The 16,669-nt window shown below is 48.3% G+C and overlaps 2 protein-coding genes across 8 annotated transcripts in view; both read left to right on the top strand.

The window, feature by feature from the left end:
- Positions 1-10,423, top strand: part of cyc1 (cytochrome c-1) — a 28,462-nt gene extending 18,039 nt beyond the window's left edge. For both annotated transcript variants that reach the window (XM_069884568.1, XM_069884567.1), the window contains exons 2-7: positions 1,331-1,518; positions 2,571-2,697; positions 4,485-4,642; positions 5,655-5,815; positions 6,515-6,615; positions 9,522-10,423. In XM_069884568.1, the coding sequence (XP_069740669.1) occupies positions 1,331-1,518; positions 2,571-2,697; positions 4,485-4,642; positions 5,655-5,815; positions 6,515-6,615; positions 9,522-9,626 (840 nt within the window). In that variant the 3' untranslated portion in view covers positions 9,627-10,423. The remainder of the gene's footprint in view (positions 1-1,330; positions 1,519-2,570; positions 2,698-4,484; positions 4,643-5,654; positions 5,816-6,514; positions 6,616-9,521) is intronic.
- A 753-nt stretch (positions 10,424-11,176) lies between these two features.
- ergic3 (ERGIC and golgi 3) overlaps positions 11,177-16,669 on the top strand; it is a 34,862-nt gene continuing 29,369 nt past the window's right edge. For 3 of the 6 annotated variants that reach the window (XM_069884555.1, XM_069884549.1, XM_069884551.1), the window contains exons 1-5: positions 11,177-11,397; positions 11,829-11,899; positions 13,006-13,093; positions 13,453-13,572; positions 14,567-14,657. In XM_069884555.1, the coding sequence (XP_069740656.1) occupies positions 11,310-11,397; positions 11,829-11,899; positions 13,006-13,093; positions 13,453-13,572; positions 14,567-14,657 (458 nt within the window). In that variant the 5' untranslated portion in view covers positions 11,177-11,309. The remainder of the gene's footprint in view (positions 11,398-11,828; positions 11,900-13,005; positions 13,094-13,452; positions 13,573-14,566; positions 14,658-16,669) is intronic. The other 3 variants (XM_069884552.1, XM_069884550.1, XM_069884553.1) reach the window with 2 other exon arrangements.

Genomic DNA, 16,669 nt, shown 5'->3' with positions numbered 1-16,669 from the left:
AAATCATGAAAAGATTTTTCGTAATAATTATTTTTTTCTTGAATCGTAGCACAATATATAATTGTACTGTTTAATTATTTATTGATGGTGCCAGCTGAGCACCCACTATAGTTAGTTCATGACTTGGAAATGTCCAGGAGAGTGATATGCATTCATACTGCGCCTAAGACAACATTTGCAAAGCACCTGTACTGCGCGTAGCACCCAGGCCTGATCAAAATAGTTTGCTTTGTGGGAAGTATACTGGTAGACTTAAAATACGTCAGGAAATCACAAAAATAGGTTACAACTAGGAAAATCAGCAGGTCAAAATCCATAAAATACACCCAAAAGTGTTCAGGAATTAATCAATGTCATTACGTGATTAGACAGGCTAAATTAAATAAAAGTTTTTCCCACTTCCTATGTAATACAGCAAATCAGAAATGATCTTTATGTTTAGTCTATCAAAATCACCAATTTTTGTTCAGGAAGAAAACCTTTTGGGGGAAAAAAAATTGTCCATTGTAATCAAGGGAGCACCCACGTGTGGTAGATTTTTATGGCCACATGGGATCCCAGTAAAGATTTCCTGACCGTGTCTTTTTGAAGACTTTATCTTTGAATACCATCAGCTTGCCTCACAATGCCTGCTCCCTCCAGGTGTTTCTCCAATTCCCTGATAGTTTGCGTACCACTGGATTAATAGATGGCCAAGAGACAGTTTAAACAAAGTGAATAAAATACATTTTTTTCTGGTGGGAGAATAAAATTAGGGTTGGGCCTTTAGTCACAAAATCTCCAGGGAACACTTGCTTTGCAAAATATGTGTATTTCTTACTCTTACATGGCTGAGGTTGTTGGCAACAATGGTCCTAGAGAATGGAGTAAAATATAAAAGTGCAGACACAGTGACTGAAGTAAAAACACAAGGCTGGGGAAACTCTGCAGGTCAAACAGTGTCCTTTATGTAGCAAAGATACATAACCAATGTTTCGGGCTTGAGTCCTTCATCAAGGTGTGAGCAAAATGTCGGTAGATGTGTGAACAAAGTAAAAAAAAAAAAACAAAATAAATTTTGTTCGGGCATTTACCGACATTTTGCTCATGTCTTGATGAAAGGCTCAAGCCTGAACTATTGGTTATGTATCTTTATCTTTGCTCTAAAAGGTACACTGTTTGAACTGCTGACTTTCTTCAGCATTATGTTTTTACTTCAACCATAGTGTCTGCAGACTTTCATGGTTTACCCCAACAACTTTGCATTCAATGTTGAAAGGGTTCTGCTTATTGAATCTGTAGTTTGATTCCATCGTGTGGCATTTTACAGAAATTATTTTGTGTATTATAGGCCAGGATATCATTTGCTAACTTGCCTCGTGGAAAGAAGATTGCATTGTCCACATTAGGGTTGCTCGCTGCTGGGGGCAGTGCACTCGCAATTACTTTGCATCGCTCTGTGTATGCCGAGCTGGAGCTCCATCCTCCCAGCTACCCCTGGAGTCACGGAGGATTTTTGTCTTCACTTGACCATGCCAGGTGAGATAATGGTAGTTGGTCGACAGTTAAATCTCAGTTAGATCAATAAATTAGGTCAGGGAGCTGCTCTGTGCAGGACTGGTTCACACAGACCAGGGAGCTAGGTCCATGTCAGACCTGCTTTGTCAGCTGGGGGCAAGTGGTCAGTGTATGTGCACGAGGGTGGGCTTGGTTTAGTTCCTTCCACACTGGAATAGCTTGCTGGGACCTGCTTCCTACGATTGGACAAGAATGGTTAAGAGTGGAGACAAGTTTACCATAGACAGAGTTACACAGTGTGGGAACAGACCCTTCATCCTAAATTGTCCACACCAACCACATTGGCCCACCTTGTCTGTGCTTGGCCTCATATTTCCCAAAACCCATACTGTCTCGAGAGAGTGAAAAACACAATGCTGGAAAAACTCAGCAGGTCAAATAATGTGCTTTATGTAGCAAAGATAAAGATATATAACCAAAAATTTGGGCTTAAGCCCTTCATCAAGGTATAAGCAATGAGTGAAAAGAAAAAAAGTATTATATTTAAAAAAAACACCTAACCTACTCTAACAATAACAAAAAAGATGAGCAGCTTATTTTGAGGGTTCATATGTTTTGTCGTTTTTTTTGTTCCTACTATAAATTAAAAAAAAACAAAGGTAAAGCTATATCTCATCTGGGAGAATACATACATCCAATCACATTAGAAACATTTACATCATATGAATATAAGACATAAAAGGTCACCAGGTATCTTCAAATTTCACTAATGAATCAAATACATAATACTGTAGCGGCCCGCAAAGTGGCCGTTGAATGCGGTGACCGTGCGGACTTGGGGGGGTGACACTGGCCATCGTCCCAGATGACCTCTGCACGAGGAACTCTGGTGGGAACGCCGGCCAACCCGAGAGTGGCGCTCTGATGATGAGGTCCCCGAGGTCAGTGCCAGGGGCCCATGTAAGCAGAGTTGCCAGTGCAATAAATCAGTCTTTGATTTCGACCCATAAAGTAGCCTTGGAAATTTAGGTGAGGGAGGACTGATTGAAGCTGCGACCTTGCTTTATTCACAGTGTGCGTCGTGGCTATCAAGTATACAAGGAGGTGTGCGCAGCCTGTCACAGCATGGAGTACTTGGCCTTCCGTAACCTAGTCGGAGTCACTCACACAGAAGAACAGGCAAAGGCTCTAGCTGAGGAGGTGAGATCAGCCACACTTTACTTTTGTCTCCTTGAGCAGGAGGTTGTCTCCACAGGTGATGTCATGGATGCAGGTCAAAAATACAATGCTGGAGGTCAAACAGTATATTTTATATAGCAAAGATACATATCCAATATTTTGGGCTTGAGCCCTTATGATGAAGGGCTTAAGCCCAAAACATTAGTTATGTATCTTTATCCTTGCTATATGCTAGGGACAAGTCGTGGTGGTCACGTCTCTGACACAGAGGCTGGCCCCTCAGCTCAGAAGGAAATGGGGGAGAAGAGGAGAACCATGGCAATTGGGGACTCATTGGTTAGGAAAGCAGTTAGGAGGTTTGGTGAACGAGATTGAGGCTTCCGGATGGTACGTTGCCTCCCAGCTACCAGGGTCAGGGTTGTCTCTGATCCAGTTTGTAGCATTCTGGAGGAGGAGGGTGAGCAGGCAGATGTTGTGGTCCACGTGGGGACCAATGACAGATAGGAGTAGGGATGAGGTCCTGAAGAGGAAACAAAGGTGGTTAGGAAAGAAGTTAAAAAGCAGGTCCTCAAGGGTGGTAATCTCAGGATTGCTGCCAGAGAAGGTAGGAACAAGAAGTTGTGGGAGATGGATGTTTGCCTGAAGAGTTGGTGCAGGGGGCAGGGGCTCAGATTTCTGGATCATTGGGATCTCTTCTGGGGAAGGTTGACCTGTACAAAAAGGATCGGCTGCACCTGAACTGGAAAGGGATCAATATCTTGGCAGGCAGGTTTGCTAGGGCTGTTGGGAAGAGTTTAAACTAGTTTCGCCAGGGTGGGGGTTGGGAATCAGAATGTGAGTGCAGAGATTAGGGTAGGACAAAAGCATGATGCTATGTGTTCTGAGTTGGTGAGGAAGGACAGGCAGGGGACAAAACATTAAGAAGGATTGAAATGTGTCTATTTCAATGCTAGGAGTATTAGGAATAAAGGGGATGAACAGAGACCATTGATCAGTACGTAAAACTATGATGTTATGGCTGTCACTGAAACTTGCCTATGATGTCCTAGGATGTGTCCACTGGCTTTTCACTGAGAGCTATTGGTGTCATGATATGAGATCATATATCTGTAGATATTTGCCAGGGCTTATGATGTTATTACCAAGACTCCGCAAACTCCTGAGACACATTTAGTTGAGATTTCTAAATGTTTGGCTCTGGATGGCGCTGTGAATGGTGAACTTGGTGCTAGACCTGTCAGAGCAGGAGTTGAGGTGGAGAGGTGCAACAGAGACTACAGAACTGCATGTCTGAACATGTCATTTGTCCTGGGTTAAAGAATCTAGAGGTTTGATGCTGGTTAAATGAGAAATTGTCTATTCCTGGGGCCGACAGAGTGCAATGCACAAACATGCTGGAGAAACTCAGCAGATCATGGAGCATCCATAGGAAGAGGAACCAATGTTTTGGGCCTGGATGTCATTATAATGAAAGCTAATTGGCTGAAAGTCCCGGACACATCATAAAATGATAGCTGGGAGATAAGTGGAGAATGACACAGGGCTTAGAACATCAACCTGAGGTGAAGGGTGTCAGCCTTGGGGCCGTTCATATCTGAGAAGCAGGTGTTTGCGGGAACAGGGAGTATGGGGCCAGAGCGGGGCACAGGAGGAGGACACTAAGTAGGATCACGACGTGTTATCTGTGGAATGTCCCTGATAGAATGCCACTGAACTTTTCAAAACTATCCGAACTGCAATAGCTGTGCTGAATCCATGCATAGCTGTAATCAGAAGATTGTTTCTTTGTCGTGTGTCTCCACTCCTAGATTGAAGTGTTGGATGGACCAGACGAGAATGGAGAGATGTTCACCCGTCCTGGGAAGCTCTCTGATTACTTCCCTCGGCCATACCCCAACTCCGAGGCAGCAAGAGCAGCAAATAATGGCGCCCTTCCACCAGATCTCAGTTACATTGCAAATGCCAGGTACCTGCACTTCACTGCTGCTCCCACGCATTCCTCCCCACAGCTGGGTTCTGCTAATGCCTGCTGAAATCTGCCCCGCAGTTCTGGGAACAGGATTTGCTTGCAGTCTGATGCTTCCATTCTGCCTGAGTGGATTTTTCACAGAGTTATTCAGCACAGAAACAAACTCTTTGGCCCAACTCTTCCATGCCTGCCAAGGTGCCTTTCTGAGCACTTCCTCTGGCAGTTTGTTCCATATACCCACACCCTCTGTGTGAAAAATCTGTTCCTCATGTCCTCAAGAAATCTTTCCCCTCTGTACTGTCTAGTTTTAGACTCCCTTACCTTGAAAGAAAGATTGTGACCATTCACCTTAAATATGCCCCCCCTCCATGATTTTATAAATCTCAACAAGGCACCCCCCCCCCCCCACCCCCCACTCAGCCTCTCAAGCTCCATGTCCATGCATGCAGGTTCTTCTGGGCAGGGTTAAGAGGCCAGTGTGTGAAAATCCTTTGATGTTGGTCTCACTGCTTGTTAGAGGAAACACAACCAGCCAATGAAAAGCTAGTTATTGTGGTTCAGTTCTCTGTAGGCAACCCCAGTCACTACACTTACTCAAGAGTCTTGTGGTCAAGAACTCCAGTTGTGCAGGGTCAGCGGGATTAGTTGGGGATTGATAGAGGGCTGTGAGGAGAGAGGGACAGTCGAATCAGTACGGGGACTCGTACAGGGTTGTGGGGTAGTGAGGTGCCTATAGCATTTATGGGGGAAAATAAAGTAAATTTGATGCACATGACACAACTTTACTTTATGCAGCCACAATATGGTACATTTTCTAGGAATACAATACCTGTAACCCATTGGGTTGTCTGTTCAGCCAATGTTATAATTTTGTTCCAAAACAGAGAAGCTGAACTGCAAAGAGATGAGGTAAAGCCCTCTGCAGATCTGTTTGTAAACCCTTGATTGCATTTAATGCCTTGAACTTGTTTGAGAAACCTTCTGACTCGACGTTCATCTGTCTGTGCAGACATGGTGGTGAGGATTACATCTTCACCCTACTTGTTGGCTACTGTGATCCTCCTGCTGGCATCAGTCTCCGAGAGGACCTGTACTACAACCCCTACTTCCCTGGTCAAGCTATCGGAATGGCCCCTCCGATCTATGATGAGGCTGTTGAGTTTGAGGATGGTAAGAGTTGGGTGCAGGTGTGTCTGAGACAACTGACTCAATGTGATTCCTGTTCTATTACTCTGAGCCCTGGGAGGTTTTAAGTTTCAGTCCACTAAAAGTATAAAACCACTGGATGAACTCACAAATGAAAGACTGGTGTTCTGAGTACTGCAGGCGGAGGAGATGGGTTGTGCAGGGAGGAAGGCAGTGAGTCACTCACTATGGTGACAAGATTTTCAGGGGAGGACTGAGAGTAACCTTACCCATCGCTGAGCTATCCGGGGGCAGAAACAGAATTATTGTCATGAATGGGTATCACAAAATTTGTTGTTTATGGCGTGGGGAGGCTGGTGTGGGGGGTGGGGGGGGGGGTTGGCGTGGGAAAAGTGGGGGTCTGTACTGTCGGGGGATGCCACATTCAGGTGTGAGGTGAGCAGCTCAGTGGTTGGTCCTCCTCATCTCAGACTCTGTTGCTGGAAGGTGTAGACTGGATTTGGGGCTGGAGACCAGAATGCTCATGGCATGAAATGGTGGGGGAGGGGAGTGTGGGAGAGGGCGGTGGGTGGAGGAGAGGAGAGGAGAGGAGGGGGAAAGGGGGTGGTGCTTCAGGGAGAATTTGCCCTGACTGACAATCTCTGCATGGATGACCTGCCGTCTGTGATTGTGAGGACGCTGCAGTTGGCTGAGCAGTAACTGTTTGTTCTTCCCCACTTCCAGGGACCCCTGCCACCATGAGTCAGATTGCCAAGGATGTGTGCACATTTCTGCGCTGGAGCTCGGAACCAGAACATGACCAACGCAAGCGCATGGGCCTTAAGGTCAGCTCTGTGCAGGCATGGGTTTGGCTGGCAATGCTGGGAATCACTACCTGACAAGTTAGTGTGGCACAGTGGGGAAAGAACCAGGACACAGGAGGTCAGGCTCCACCATGCCAATACCATTCAATTGGTCTATCATCTTGGTTATTGTAGAGACGTCCTGATGAGGGGATACAAATGATAGCGGCCTTTGGTAAAACCCAGCAGGTTGTCTGAAGTCTTTCGGGGAGACCGATGCTGGCTAGTTTGTGGCTCCAGACACTCCTTCCCTCAGACCTAAGGCACTACCTCGATTACAATGGGAGGGTAAAGCCCAATGGAGTCTCAGCCCTCGCTTTGACACACGTCAATCATAGCAATGGCCTCACAAGTATCCAGACATGTGTTCCACAGAATAGTCGAGCAGCTCTGATGTCGTTGGATCCACAGGGTCAAACTTTACCAACTTTTTTGCAATCCCTGGGTAACCCATCCCAGGTCCATCAGGCCAGAGCCCCTCAGATGTATACTGGTGGGAGGAGCAGGTACGCTCAACACTGTTTCCAGACCATATTAAATCTCCTGATATTGTTTCAGTTATGGGGAAGGAAACTCCTGACTCCCACCTACTGCTCTCCCTTCCCCCAGCCTCAGTTGATTAATCGCTTCTCTTCCGAGTTGGATCCCCCTCAGGAGAAGCAGTGAGGGCAGGAGGGACAGACTGTCCTGCAGCTGAAACCATCATTGAGCATCATTGAGTAGTTTGGTGGCACCTCCACCAACTCAGCTGCCAGTCAGGGTCTGAGTGGACCACCACTAGGGATGAACCCTGTTCTTGCTAATCTCCCAGTGGCAAATGGCTACACTCCATTCCCACTCAGGGGACCCTCAGGACAGGCACACAGAGAGGGAAGGTTGAGAAGGATTCGGTTCGAACACAGGTAAATTGGTCAGCAAAGGCAGATTGGGCTGGAGAGCCTGTTCCTGTGCTGTAGTGGGGTGCTACCACCATAGCTATACAGACAGACCCTGACTTACGATGTTCCGACTTACAATATTTCAAAGTTACAATTTGGAGTTCCAGTGTTTCCCCATAACTTCCGATACATGCCACAGTGACGCTTTCCCTGTCTGCTTGCGCATCCGAGCTCCCGACTGTGGGTACTCTCCCCGGCTGCCCATGCAGCTGAGCTCCTGACCGTGGACACTGTCTGCCTGCCCATCTGAGCTCCCACCATGGGTCTCCTTCCCAGCTACCTGTGCATCTGAGTTCCCAATTCCCAGGCCTCCTGCACATTCGTGCTCCCGACCGCAGATCCTTGCACTGGCTCCCTGCTCATCTGAGGTCCCGACTGCGGATCCTCTCCTTGGCACCCCACATATTCGAGTTTTCAGCATTTAAGTAAAATTTAAATTAAAAAAGGTAGTGTGCATTGCAGAAATGTTTCTTCAGCATAAATTGTGTTTTATAAGATTTTTCCAGTTTAAATTAAATGTAAATAAATAAAAATGGTAGAGGGTGCTATTGTTTCAATGGAACCCCATCATAAGTAGGTACAGCATGGAGAGGCTGGCCCACCATGTTGACACAGACCTGTGGGGACCCACCTGTACTAATCCCATCTTCCTACCTGGGCTATTCAAGTGCTAATTTCCCCCCGCACCAAGGCTACAACACATTGAAGGGAGGGTCAGGCACTGAAATCATAAAATATGTAATCGGTAGGAGAGAAGTATGGAAGAAACCAACTAAATGACTGCTTCACAGAGAAGAGGGCCCATAAACTTTGAGCAGAGTCCTTGGTTGGGGGTGGGGGGGGGGCATAACTGGAAAAATGTTGAAAATGGCTGCTCTAGACATCGCTGAAATGATTTCAGGGACTGTGCTTCCATCACTTTCTCCTGCAGTGTATTCCTAGTTCTCATTGTCCTCTGCATGAAGGACTCACAGCAATCCCCTCTAAAACTCTCTTGTTACCCTAAGTTGGTGACCTCTTGTTTTACCTACCTCTGATATGGGGAAAATTTTCCAGCATTCTACTCAATCACCACCCCGTATAATTTTATAAACCTCAGCCATATCCCCTCTTGACCTCCATTTCAGGGAGAACAAACCCAGCTCCTTGGTCTCGAAACTGAACTGCTCATCCCAGGGTGCATCCTGGTGAATCACCTCTGCACCCACTCCAGCACTGTCACATCCTTCCTCTGCTGTGTCTTTTCTCTGAGAATCGCAGGGTCATGGAAGGTTTACGATGCAGACGGATACTATTCATACATCATGTCAGCTGAAAGCAAACCAATCTAATTCCACCTTCCAGCACATATCCATACCTCTGTGGATCACAGCTCCTCAGTGTTTAAATCAGATGGGGTTTTCTGGCTCCACTACCTGCTTAGGCAGTGATGTGCAAATCTTCAGCTTTCCTCATCTCCTCTCTACTTCTACTGACAACTTTGAACACGTGCCTCTTTTTTCAGCCTGTTCCTAAGTGAAATGGTTCTTCCTGTTCGCTGTTTGGTCCCCCATTTCTCTACACAGCTCGGATAGGTCTCCCTTTAGCCTTTTCCATTTTGATGAAAACCACCACGTCCCATTCACTGGTTCAGATGCATCCAATCTTGAGTGAAGGAGCTTTATTATTGCTGCATGCGGCCATTTGGAGAGAGCAGAGCAACATTTAGTGAACTGTCTTCCAGGTTTTGATGGTATTGCCTAAACTGGGCAGCTGCCTATATTTTGTTCATACCTTGATGAAGAGCTCAAGTCCAAAATGTTGGTTATGTATCCTTTGCTAAATAAAGTACCCTGTTTTACCTGCTGAGTTTCCCCAGCAGTATGCTTTTTCCTTCAACCACGGTGTGCAGACTTATGTGTTTTACCCCTCCCCTGGTGCCATTGTTTGAATCTGTGCTTCTCTTTCCAGGCACTGATGATCTCAGCTCTGCTCTTCCCGCTGCTATACTACATGAAGAAGCATCGATGGTCTGTCTTAAAAAGCAGGAAGATCGCCTATAAGCCTCCTCAATAACTTCTGGCACCAGGGATACTTTGACTCCAGTGGCACCTGTTCATTACATTTAGTCAATGTGGATGTGTTCCAGGGGTGTGGGTGGGTGGGAAAAGCAAAACGATCTGAATGGATTTCAAATGAATCGGCAACCCGCTGGGCCATCACTAAAGTGCAGCACTGTTATACGTTTGTCTGGCCAGCTCTTGAGGAAGGGCAGCTTACTGATTGACTCAATGAATTGAATCACGTATGTGTTGCCAACTGATTGTTGCATGGCCCTGACTTGTTCTGTCGAGTTTTTTAAAAGGGGTTTTTGAAATAAACTTGTTCCAGCGGCAGCCTTGGTGATGGTGAATGTCGTACTTAACTGCTGAATAACCAAATGTAAGCAGGCAGTCAGCACAAGCTTTGGGCATCAGCTGAGTTTGATCTCCATAGTGGTCAAAGTTCTGGATGAACAAGACCATTATCGTTCATTAGCTATGGTGATGGGCAAAGGAGATTACATGGTCTTGCTGAGGCCATTGAAGTGCCCCCCCCCCCCTTACCCAGATCTGCAGGATCATATTGCTGGTCTCAGGGTCAGAGTCATCCAGCGCAGAACAGGCCCTTCGGTCCAACTCCCTCAGGCTGTCTCTGTAGAATTGGTTTCAGCATCTGGCTCTTCATTTAAATTCACTTCAGCATGCTTTGGTGATGTGATGTGTCTCTGGTCCAACTGTGAGTTGAAAGATTCCCTTTGTTAGATTATTACAGCATTGTGTAAATATTTAATGGCCTGAGATGTTTAATAAATACTACACTGTAAACATGTACATTGTTGGTCACTGCCTGCCTTTGCTCCTGCCCCTATGAATTATGTGGACTTGCTGAGGATCGTGTTATAGTAATCAGGTGGATGAATTAGTGCTCCAGCTCTCAAGAACAGGTCAATAAACCTTGCTTTCACTGCAGCAGTTGTGGATAACCATGAGGCAAAGGTACCCCCACACATGGACAAGAAGGGCCAGAGAAAGGTGCAGCATAGATCATTCAGATGAGTCTCAGGGCAACAACCTGAGTCAAGGGAAGCAGGGTATGTATGAATGCTGGAACCAATTCCCTGCCAGAGCCAGCTCCCTACTGGGACAAACTCCTCCCCTGGTCCAGCTTCCCTCACTGGGAGCAGAACCAGTTCCAGCTCCATCTCCCTGCCAAGACTAGCAGCTGCCCCGAGAGGGAATGGGCGCAGAGCAGCCCCTGTCAGGCTGTGAAGTGCAAGGGAAACCTCCAGGTGGTGGGGTCAGAGGCCTTGCTCACCACCCACCAACTGTGCTGCTGCTGCCCCAGATTGGACCTCAGACCAGCAGTGTCCCAGTACCAAGGTGGGTAATTACATCACAACGTCCAACCTGCAATGTTCTCATTGAACATGACAGAACCTTTGTCCATCCCGCACCACTGCACTGTCCCCCTGGGCTAGTAGCCCTCTTCCCCCCCCCCCCCAAGTCTGGCACCCCTCTCTCTCCCACCTTCCCCCCCCCCCTCAATAGACCGGCATCCTCTGCACGGTCCCGCCCATGGCAACAGGCAGCACCGGGTCCCGCCCATGGCAACAGGCAACGCACGCTGGGCCGCGCGCTGAAAACCTTCCACCAATCGGCAAGAGCGCCGCGTGTGGTTGCCGGAAGTGGAGCGGTGGTTCCGGTGCCCGGCCTGGGGATGGAAATGTTCAACCGGCTGCGGCGCTTTGACGCCTACCCCAAAACCCTGGAGGACTTCCGCGTGAAAACCTGCGGCGGCGCCCTGGGTATGGGGGTGGGGTGGGGGCTGGGGGCTGGGGGGGTGGGGTGGGGGCTGGGGGGGTGGGGTGGGGGCTGGGGGGGTGGGGTGGGGGCTGGGGGGGTGGGGTGGGGGCTGGGGGGGTGGGGTGGGGGTTGGGGGGGGAGGGGAGGTGAGGCTGCTATTGAGAGGTGTGGTGAGGCGGCGGGTGAGGGAGGAATGAAGGGGATCGAGAGGGAGATGATGGGGTGTGAGGGAGGATAGGATGTAGGGGAAGGAAAGGAAGACAGATGGGAGGAAGGCAGTGGGTAAGGGAGAAGAGGGGGGTGGAAAGGGAAGAGAATATGAGGGGATGGGACTCAAGAGGTGGGGGTTGTCGACTTGGGGAAGGAGGGGTTAGATTCAGGAGTGGGAGGGATGGGGGAATGTTGTGTGACTGACTCTGTCTTTCTTCTCCAGTCACTGTCATGAGCAGCCTGATCATACTGCTCTTGTTTTTCTCGGAGCTTCAGTATTACCTCACAAAGGAGGTGGGTATCACGCAGAGGATGAGACATGGGCTGCTCTTCTGTGTGTAGTTTACTCATTCTTTTAGTTATTTCACAATGTTTTGGCCATTATCATTTACTTGTGATTTACTGAGAGAGTAATGGGATTTGTACCTGTTAAGTCTGCTCCCAGGAATTGGTACACATTGAGATGTGGGAATGAGAGGGAGGGAGGGTTGGTTGAAGTGTCAGCAACCATGAGTCCGGAATGGCTATTTCTGTGAAATGATCCCAACGTCTGTGTTTGGTCTCACCAAGGTACAGCAGGCCACCTCGGGAGTACTGAACACAAGAGATGAAGGTAGAACTCTTCCCCTCCCTCCCCCCCACAACTTTCCCCCCTCCCTCCTCTTCTCATTCCCACACCAACCTGTCTGTCCTGCGCCTTCTCATATAAATGAGAGGAGCAACACCTCGTACTGCACCTGGCAAAAACACAATGCTTGAGAAACTCAACAGGTCAAACAGTGTACTTTTATAAAGCAAAGATGCATAACCAACATTTCAGGCTTCAGCCCTTCATCAAATGGGAAAATGCAGGCAGGCTGAAATGTTGGTTATGTACCTTTACCTTTGCTACATAAAGGACACTGCTTGATCTGCTGAGTTTCTCCAGCATTGTGTTTTTATTTCAGCCACAGTGTTGGCAGATTTTGAATTTTTACTTTTTTCATATTTCATCTGGGCAGTTACGGGCAATGGTGTGGGGGTAGAATTTTCCCATTTCAGCTAATGGCCCCTCTCTTCCTCAGTATTCCTTCTGCTTTTCCCCATAACTCCTTCTCTCTTTGCCTTATCCATGGTTAATAAATAGAGCTGCTCCCTCATTGTCTAGTACCTCCAGGTTTTGTCTTCCTCAGTGATAGAGCACCATAAATGGGAAGTAGGAAATACCAGCATTTCCTGTGTACCAAACCCATTGACAAGGTACCTTGAAGAAGGGCTCAGGCCTGAAATATGTAATATATCTTTTCCTCCTGTGGATGCTGTGAGACCTGCTGAGTTCTTCCAGCATTTCTGTGTTTTGACTATAATCGCAGCATCTGCAGACTTTCGTTTGACAAGTGATGCTGTTTTTCCCTTTCCAGGTGCATCCTGAACTCTTCGTCGACACATCAAGGGGGGAAAAGCTAAAAATCAATATTGATACAATTTTTCCACACATGCCTTGTGCTTGTGAGTAAAAATACTGTATACCTTTTTAACGTTTTGTCTGCACTCCCTGCCCACCCCCTCCCCGCCCGCCCCTCTCCCCACCCACCCCTCTCCCCGTTGACCCTGTGCTCCCTACTATTCTCTGATTTGAAATGGTTGATGGTTTGATGGGCTTTACATTGTTTCACACCTGGCCTCCCCTTCCTCTTCACGTGTCCCAACACACTGCACATGAGTCCATTGTCCCTCCCGGCAATAGCCACAGACCAGGCTTGAATTATTTCCCTGACCCTGTCCTCTTTCCACATTTGCTAGCCTGACAAATGTTCTCTGCCTAACTTCAGTGCAGCACATTGTATAATGGTAAACCCTCTGCTCAGATCTCAGTATCGATGCAATGGATGTGGCTGGGGAACAGCAGCTCGATGTGGAACATAACCTGTTCAAAAAGAGGCTGGATCTGGTGGGCAATATCGTCACTTTGGAGGTGGAGAAGCACGGTAAGAACAGGGATGGTCATTGGCTTCTCCACAGGGTCACTGACAGCCAGTTCCAGTGAGCAGACTGGAACAGGTTAAATTTCTGGTGTATCCTGACTCGAATGCGTTTCACACTTCAGCCGAAGTTAAGAGTGCTTATCGAAGCAGGAGATGATTTGTGCTGGGTCTCAGATCCTTGTCACTGATGTGCACAAGTGGGCCATGTCGTTGGATGCTTCCTAATCCATCCCCTGCCCTTGAATGTCGGCTGTACGTTGAGGTGTAGGGGTCACAGGAACGTTCTGGTTACCTAATACCTGGCTGATCTTAACTCCTAGTGCATGGAACAATTTAAAACATAAAATACAAAAGCAGTGTACAGGCCCTTTGGCCCTCGATGTGCCGATAATTTAACTAAACCCTTCCTACCTCTTGTATTTCTTCCATCTGTGTGCCTGTCTAAGGGTCTCTCAAATGCTCCTAATGTTCCAGCCTCAACCACCATCCCGGAAGGGCATTCCAGGTACCCACAACTCTGCAAAAATACTTACCCTGACATCTCCCCAACACGTTCCTCCCATCATCTTGTATAGATGATTCATTCAGCAGGTCTGACAACTCGGGCCAGGGATTTGATTGCAGGATGACTGGGTTATTCCATCTGTGAACTTCTCTGGCTTTGATCTGAGTTACTGGGGTGGGGGTCAAGCTATCTTCCTGTTTAATTTCGCGGATTGTATTCCAGTTTAATTTTCTTAAACATGCCCAGTCAGTCTGAGAGGTACTTTTGTGGCAGTGCCGTTGTGTCTGCGTTTACCCCTTTCTCCCTCCTGTCTCCGGGTTCCACGTGTCTTCTCTTTCCACCATTCATGGATTGCTTCAGTTTCATTTGTGACTCGCAGCATGCCCTCGGGCCTGTGCCACCCCCGCCCCCACCATATGCCCCACATAGTTCCTCTGATCTCCCTCTGTCCTGATGATCCTCCATGGCCTGTCATCTTTCTGCCTGTTTCAGAGCTGGGCAAACACGACGAAGCGGTCAATGTGACCAGGCTGGACCCTGCACGGTGCGAAAGCTGCTATGGGGCAGAGTCGGAAGACATGAAGTGAGTGTCACAGCTCTGATGGAGAAGGTAGCAGGGTGGGGGGTAGGGGTACATCAGATGTTGGAGGAGGAGGATAGAGGGAGGGAGGGGTGAAAGGAACAGATGGGAAGGGGAGGGGCCCTTTAACAAAGGTTACCTTGATTAGAGAGAGGGGTTAGATTAGATTTAGTTTTTAGGCTTTTTATCAATTTTTATTTCTATTAATTTGACAAATATGGGTTTCAACATGGTTATCATTCAATAACTTGGTCTCATGCGGATCAAGGAACCGTCTAATGTAGTTTCATCCACTTTTTTTGTACTTGTGTCTATATGAGATGACTTGTATGTTTTCTGTAAAATTTTGTATTTAAGTTTATATGTTAAACCTAATAAAAATATTTAAATGTGGGTGGAACAGATGGGAAGGGGAAGGGTACATTGATGTTGCGGGCAGTGTGATTAGTGTAGATGGGCTGGGTTAACATGGACCTGCTGGGGTGTAGGGCCGTTTCTGTTCTGTTGGTCTGAGTGTGAACTGTTCATATCTGCTCCTGTACTGATCCAGTTGTTATTCTGCCCATATAATTGTCCACCAGCTCCCCAAATGTGTATGGTGGAACCTGGTTCTTTCTACCAATGCCATAGATGTCATTGTGAGCTGCAACTTCTCTTCACCCTCCTCTGCAGATTGCTGCACATTGTGCCATGGCATCCTTAACTCTGGCACAATTTCCTGTCCATCCAACCCCTCACCGTCTCGTCCTGTGTCGTCGTTGCCCTCAGGCTCTGCTCTTTCTCCTGAGTGTAGCTGATCTTGGCCCTGTTCTCCCAAGAGGAACACTTCTCCCTCAGCTCCCTGTGTTTCCTAGCAGGCAGTGAGGCACAGTCTGAGACTTCCCTGCCTACCTGCTTCCCTGTCTGACTGCATATCATCCGTGCAGCCTCACACACGTGCCCCTTTCAGACCACAAGAGGTGACTTGGAATTTCCACAGTCATGCATGCTGTGATTATCAAAAAATGCCCCTTAAAATATCATCCAAGTGGATAATAATTATCCTTAAAACTGTAAACTCGCCTCCCTTGAGACTGCAGCTGCTGCAACCCTCCATGTGGATCCCCCTCTCGGCCCTGGCTGCCTACCCTCCAGAGCTCCCGATGCCACAGCTGCTGATCCATGCTGTGGCCTTGGCAGCCCTCCCAACGGAGGCCCCCTCGCCATGGATGCTGACCAGAAAACCGACCCTGGCCGCCAACTCCACAGAGTTCCATATGCCACTGCCACCCAATCCTACCTGGGTCTGACCGCCAACTCACCGGAGCTCCAACTGCCACAGCTGCCGACCTGAGCCCTGACCTCGGTTGCCTACCCAACGGAAACTCCCGATGCCACAGCCTCTCACTGGCACACTGACCCTCGCCACAGATCCCACAGAGCTCCCTACGCCACGGTCACCCACTCCCATCCAGGCCCCAGCCATGGACTCCACAGAGCTCCACATTGCCACGGCCTCTCACTGGAACACTGACCCTGGATGTGGACCCCTTGGAGTTCCCTATGCCACGGCTGCCCACTCCCACTCCCACCTGGGCCCCGGCCATGGAAACCATGGAGCCCCCAACTCTATGGCTGCTTACTGGTATACCAACCCAGGCCATGGACCCCACGGAGTTCCCGACGCCATGGCTATCCACTCCCACCCGAGCCCCAACCCCCTACTCACCAGAGCTCCTGATGTCTCGACTGGACCTGCAGAAGAAGTTGCTGGAGCCTTCCTCACTGATTCGCTCCATGTAGCTCACAACACAGAATGTTACCAGAGACCTGACCTTGCTACTGGATCCCACTCACTTCTCCCTCTCACTACTCCTTCCCCATCCTCCTACATCCCTCCCTACTCTCTCTCTCTCCCCCTTCCCTAAAATCTTCAGACCTCATCTCTTCCCCCCCCATCCCTTCTCTGGCTATCCCCTACCCTCCTCTCTCTTCTTGCCCCCTTTGACCTTGCCAATCCCCCTCCATCTTCCGCA

Source organism: Narcine bancroftii, chromosome 6 (genome assembly GCF_036971445.1).
Source record: "Narcine bancroftii isolate sNarBan1 chromosome 6, sNarBan1.hap1, whole genome shotgun sequence".
NCBI lineage: Eukaryota > Metazoa > Chordata > Chondrichthyes > Torpediniformes > Narcinidae > Narcine > Narcine bancroftii.
The sequence above is the reverse complement of the archived record's forward strand: the minus strand, read 5'-3'. Positions and strand labels throughout refer to the sequence as shown.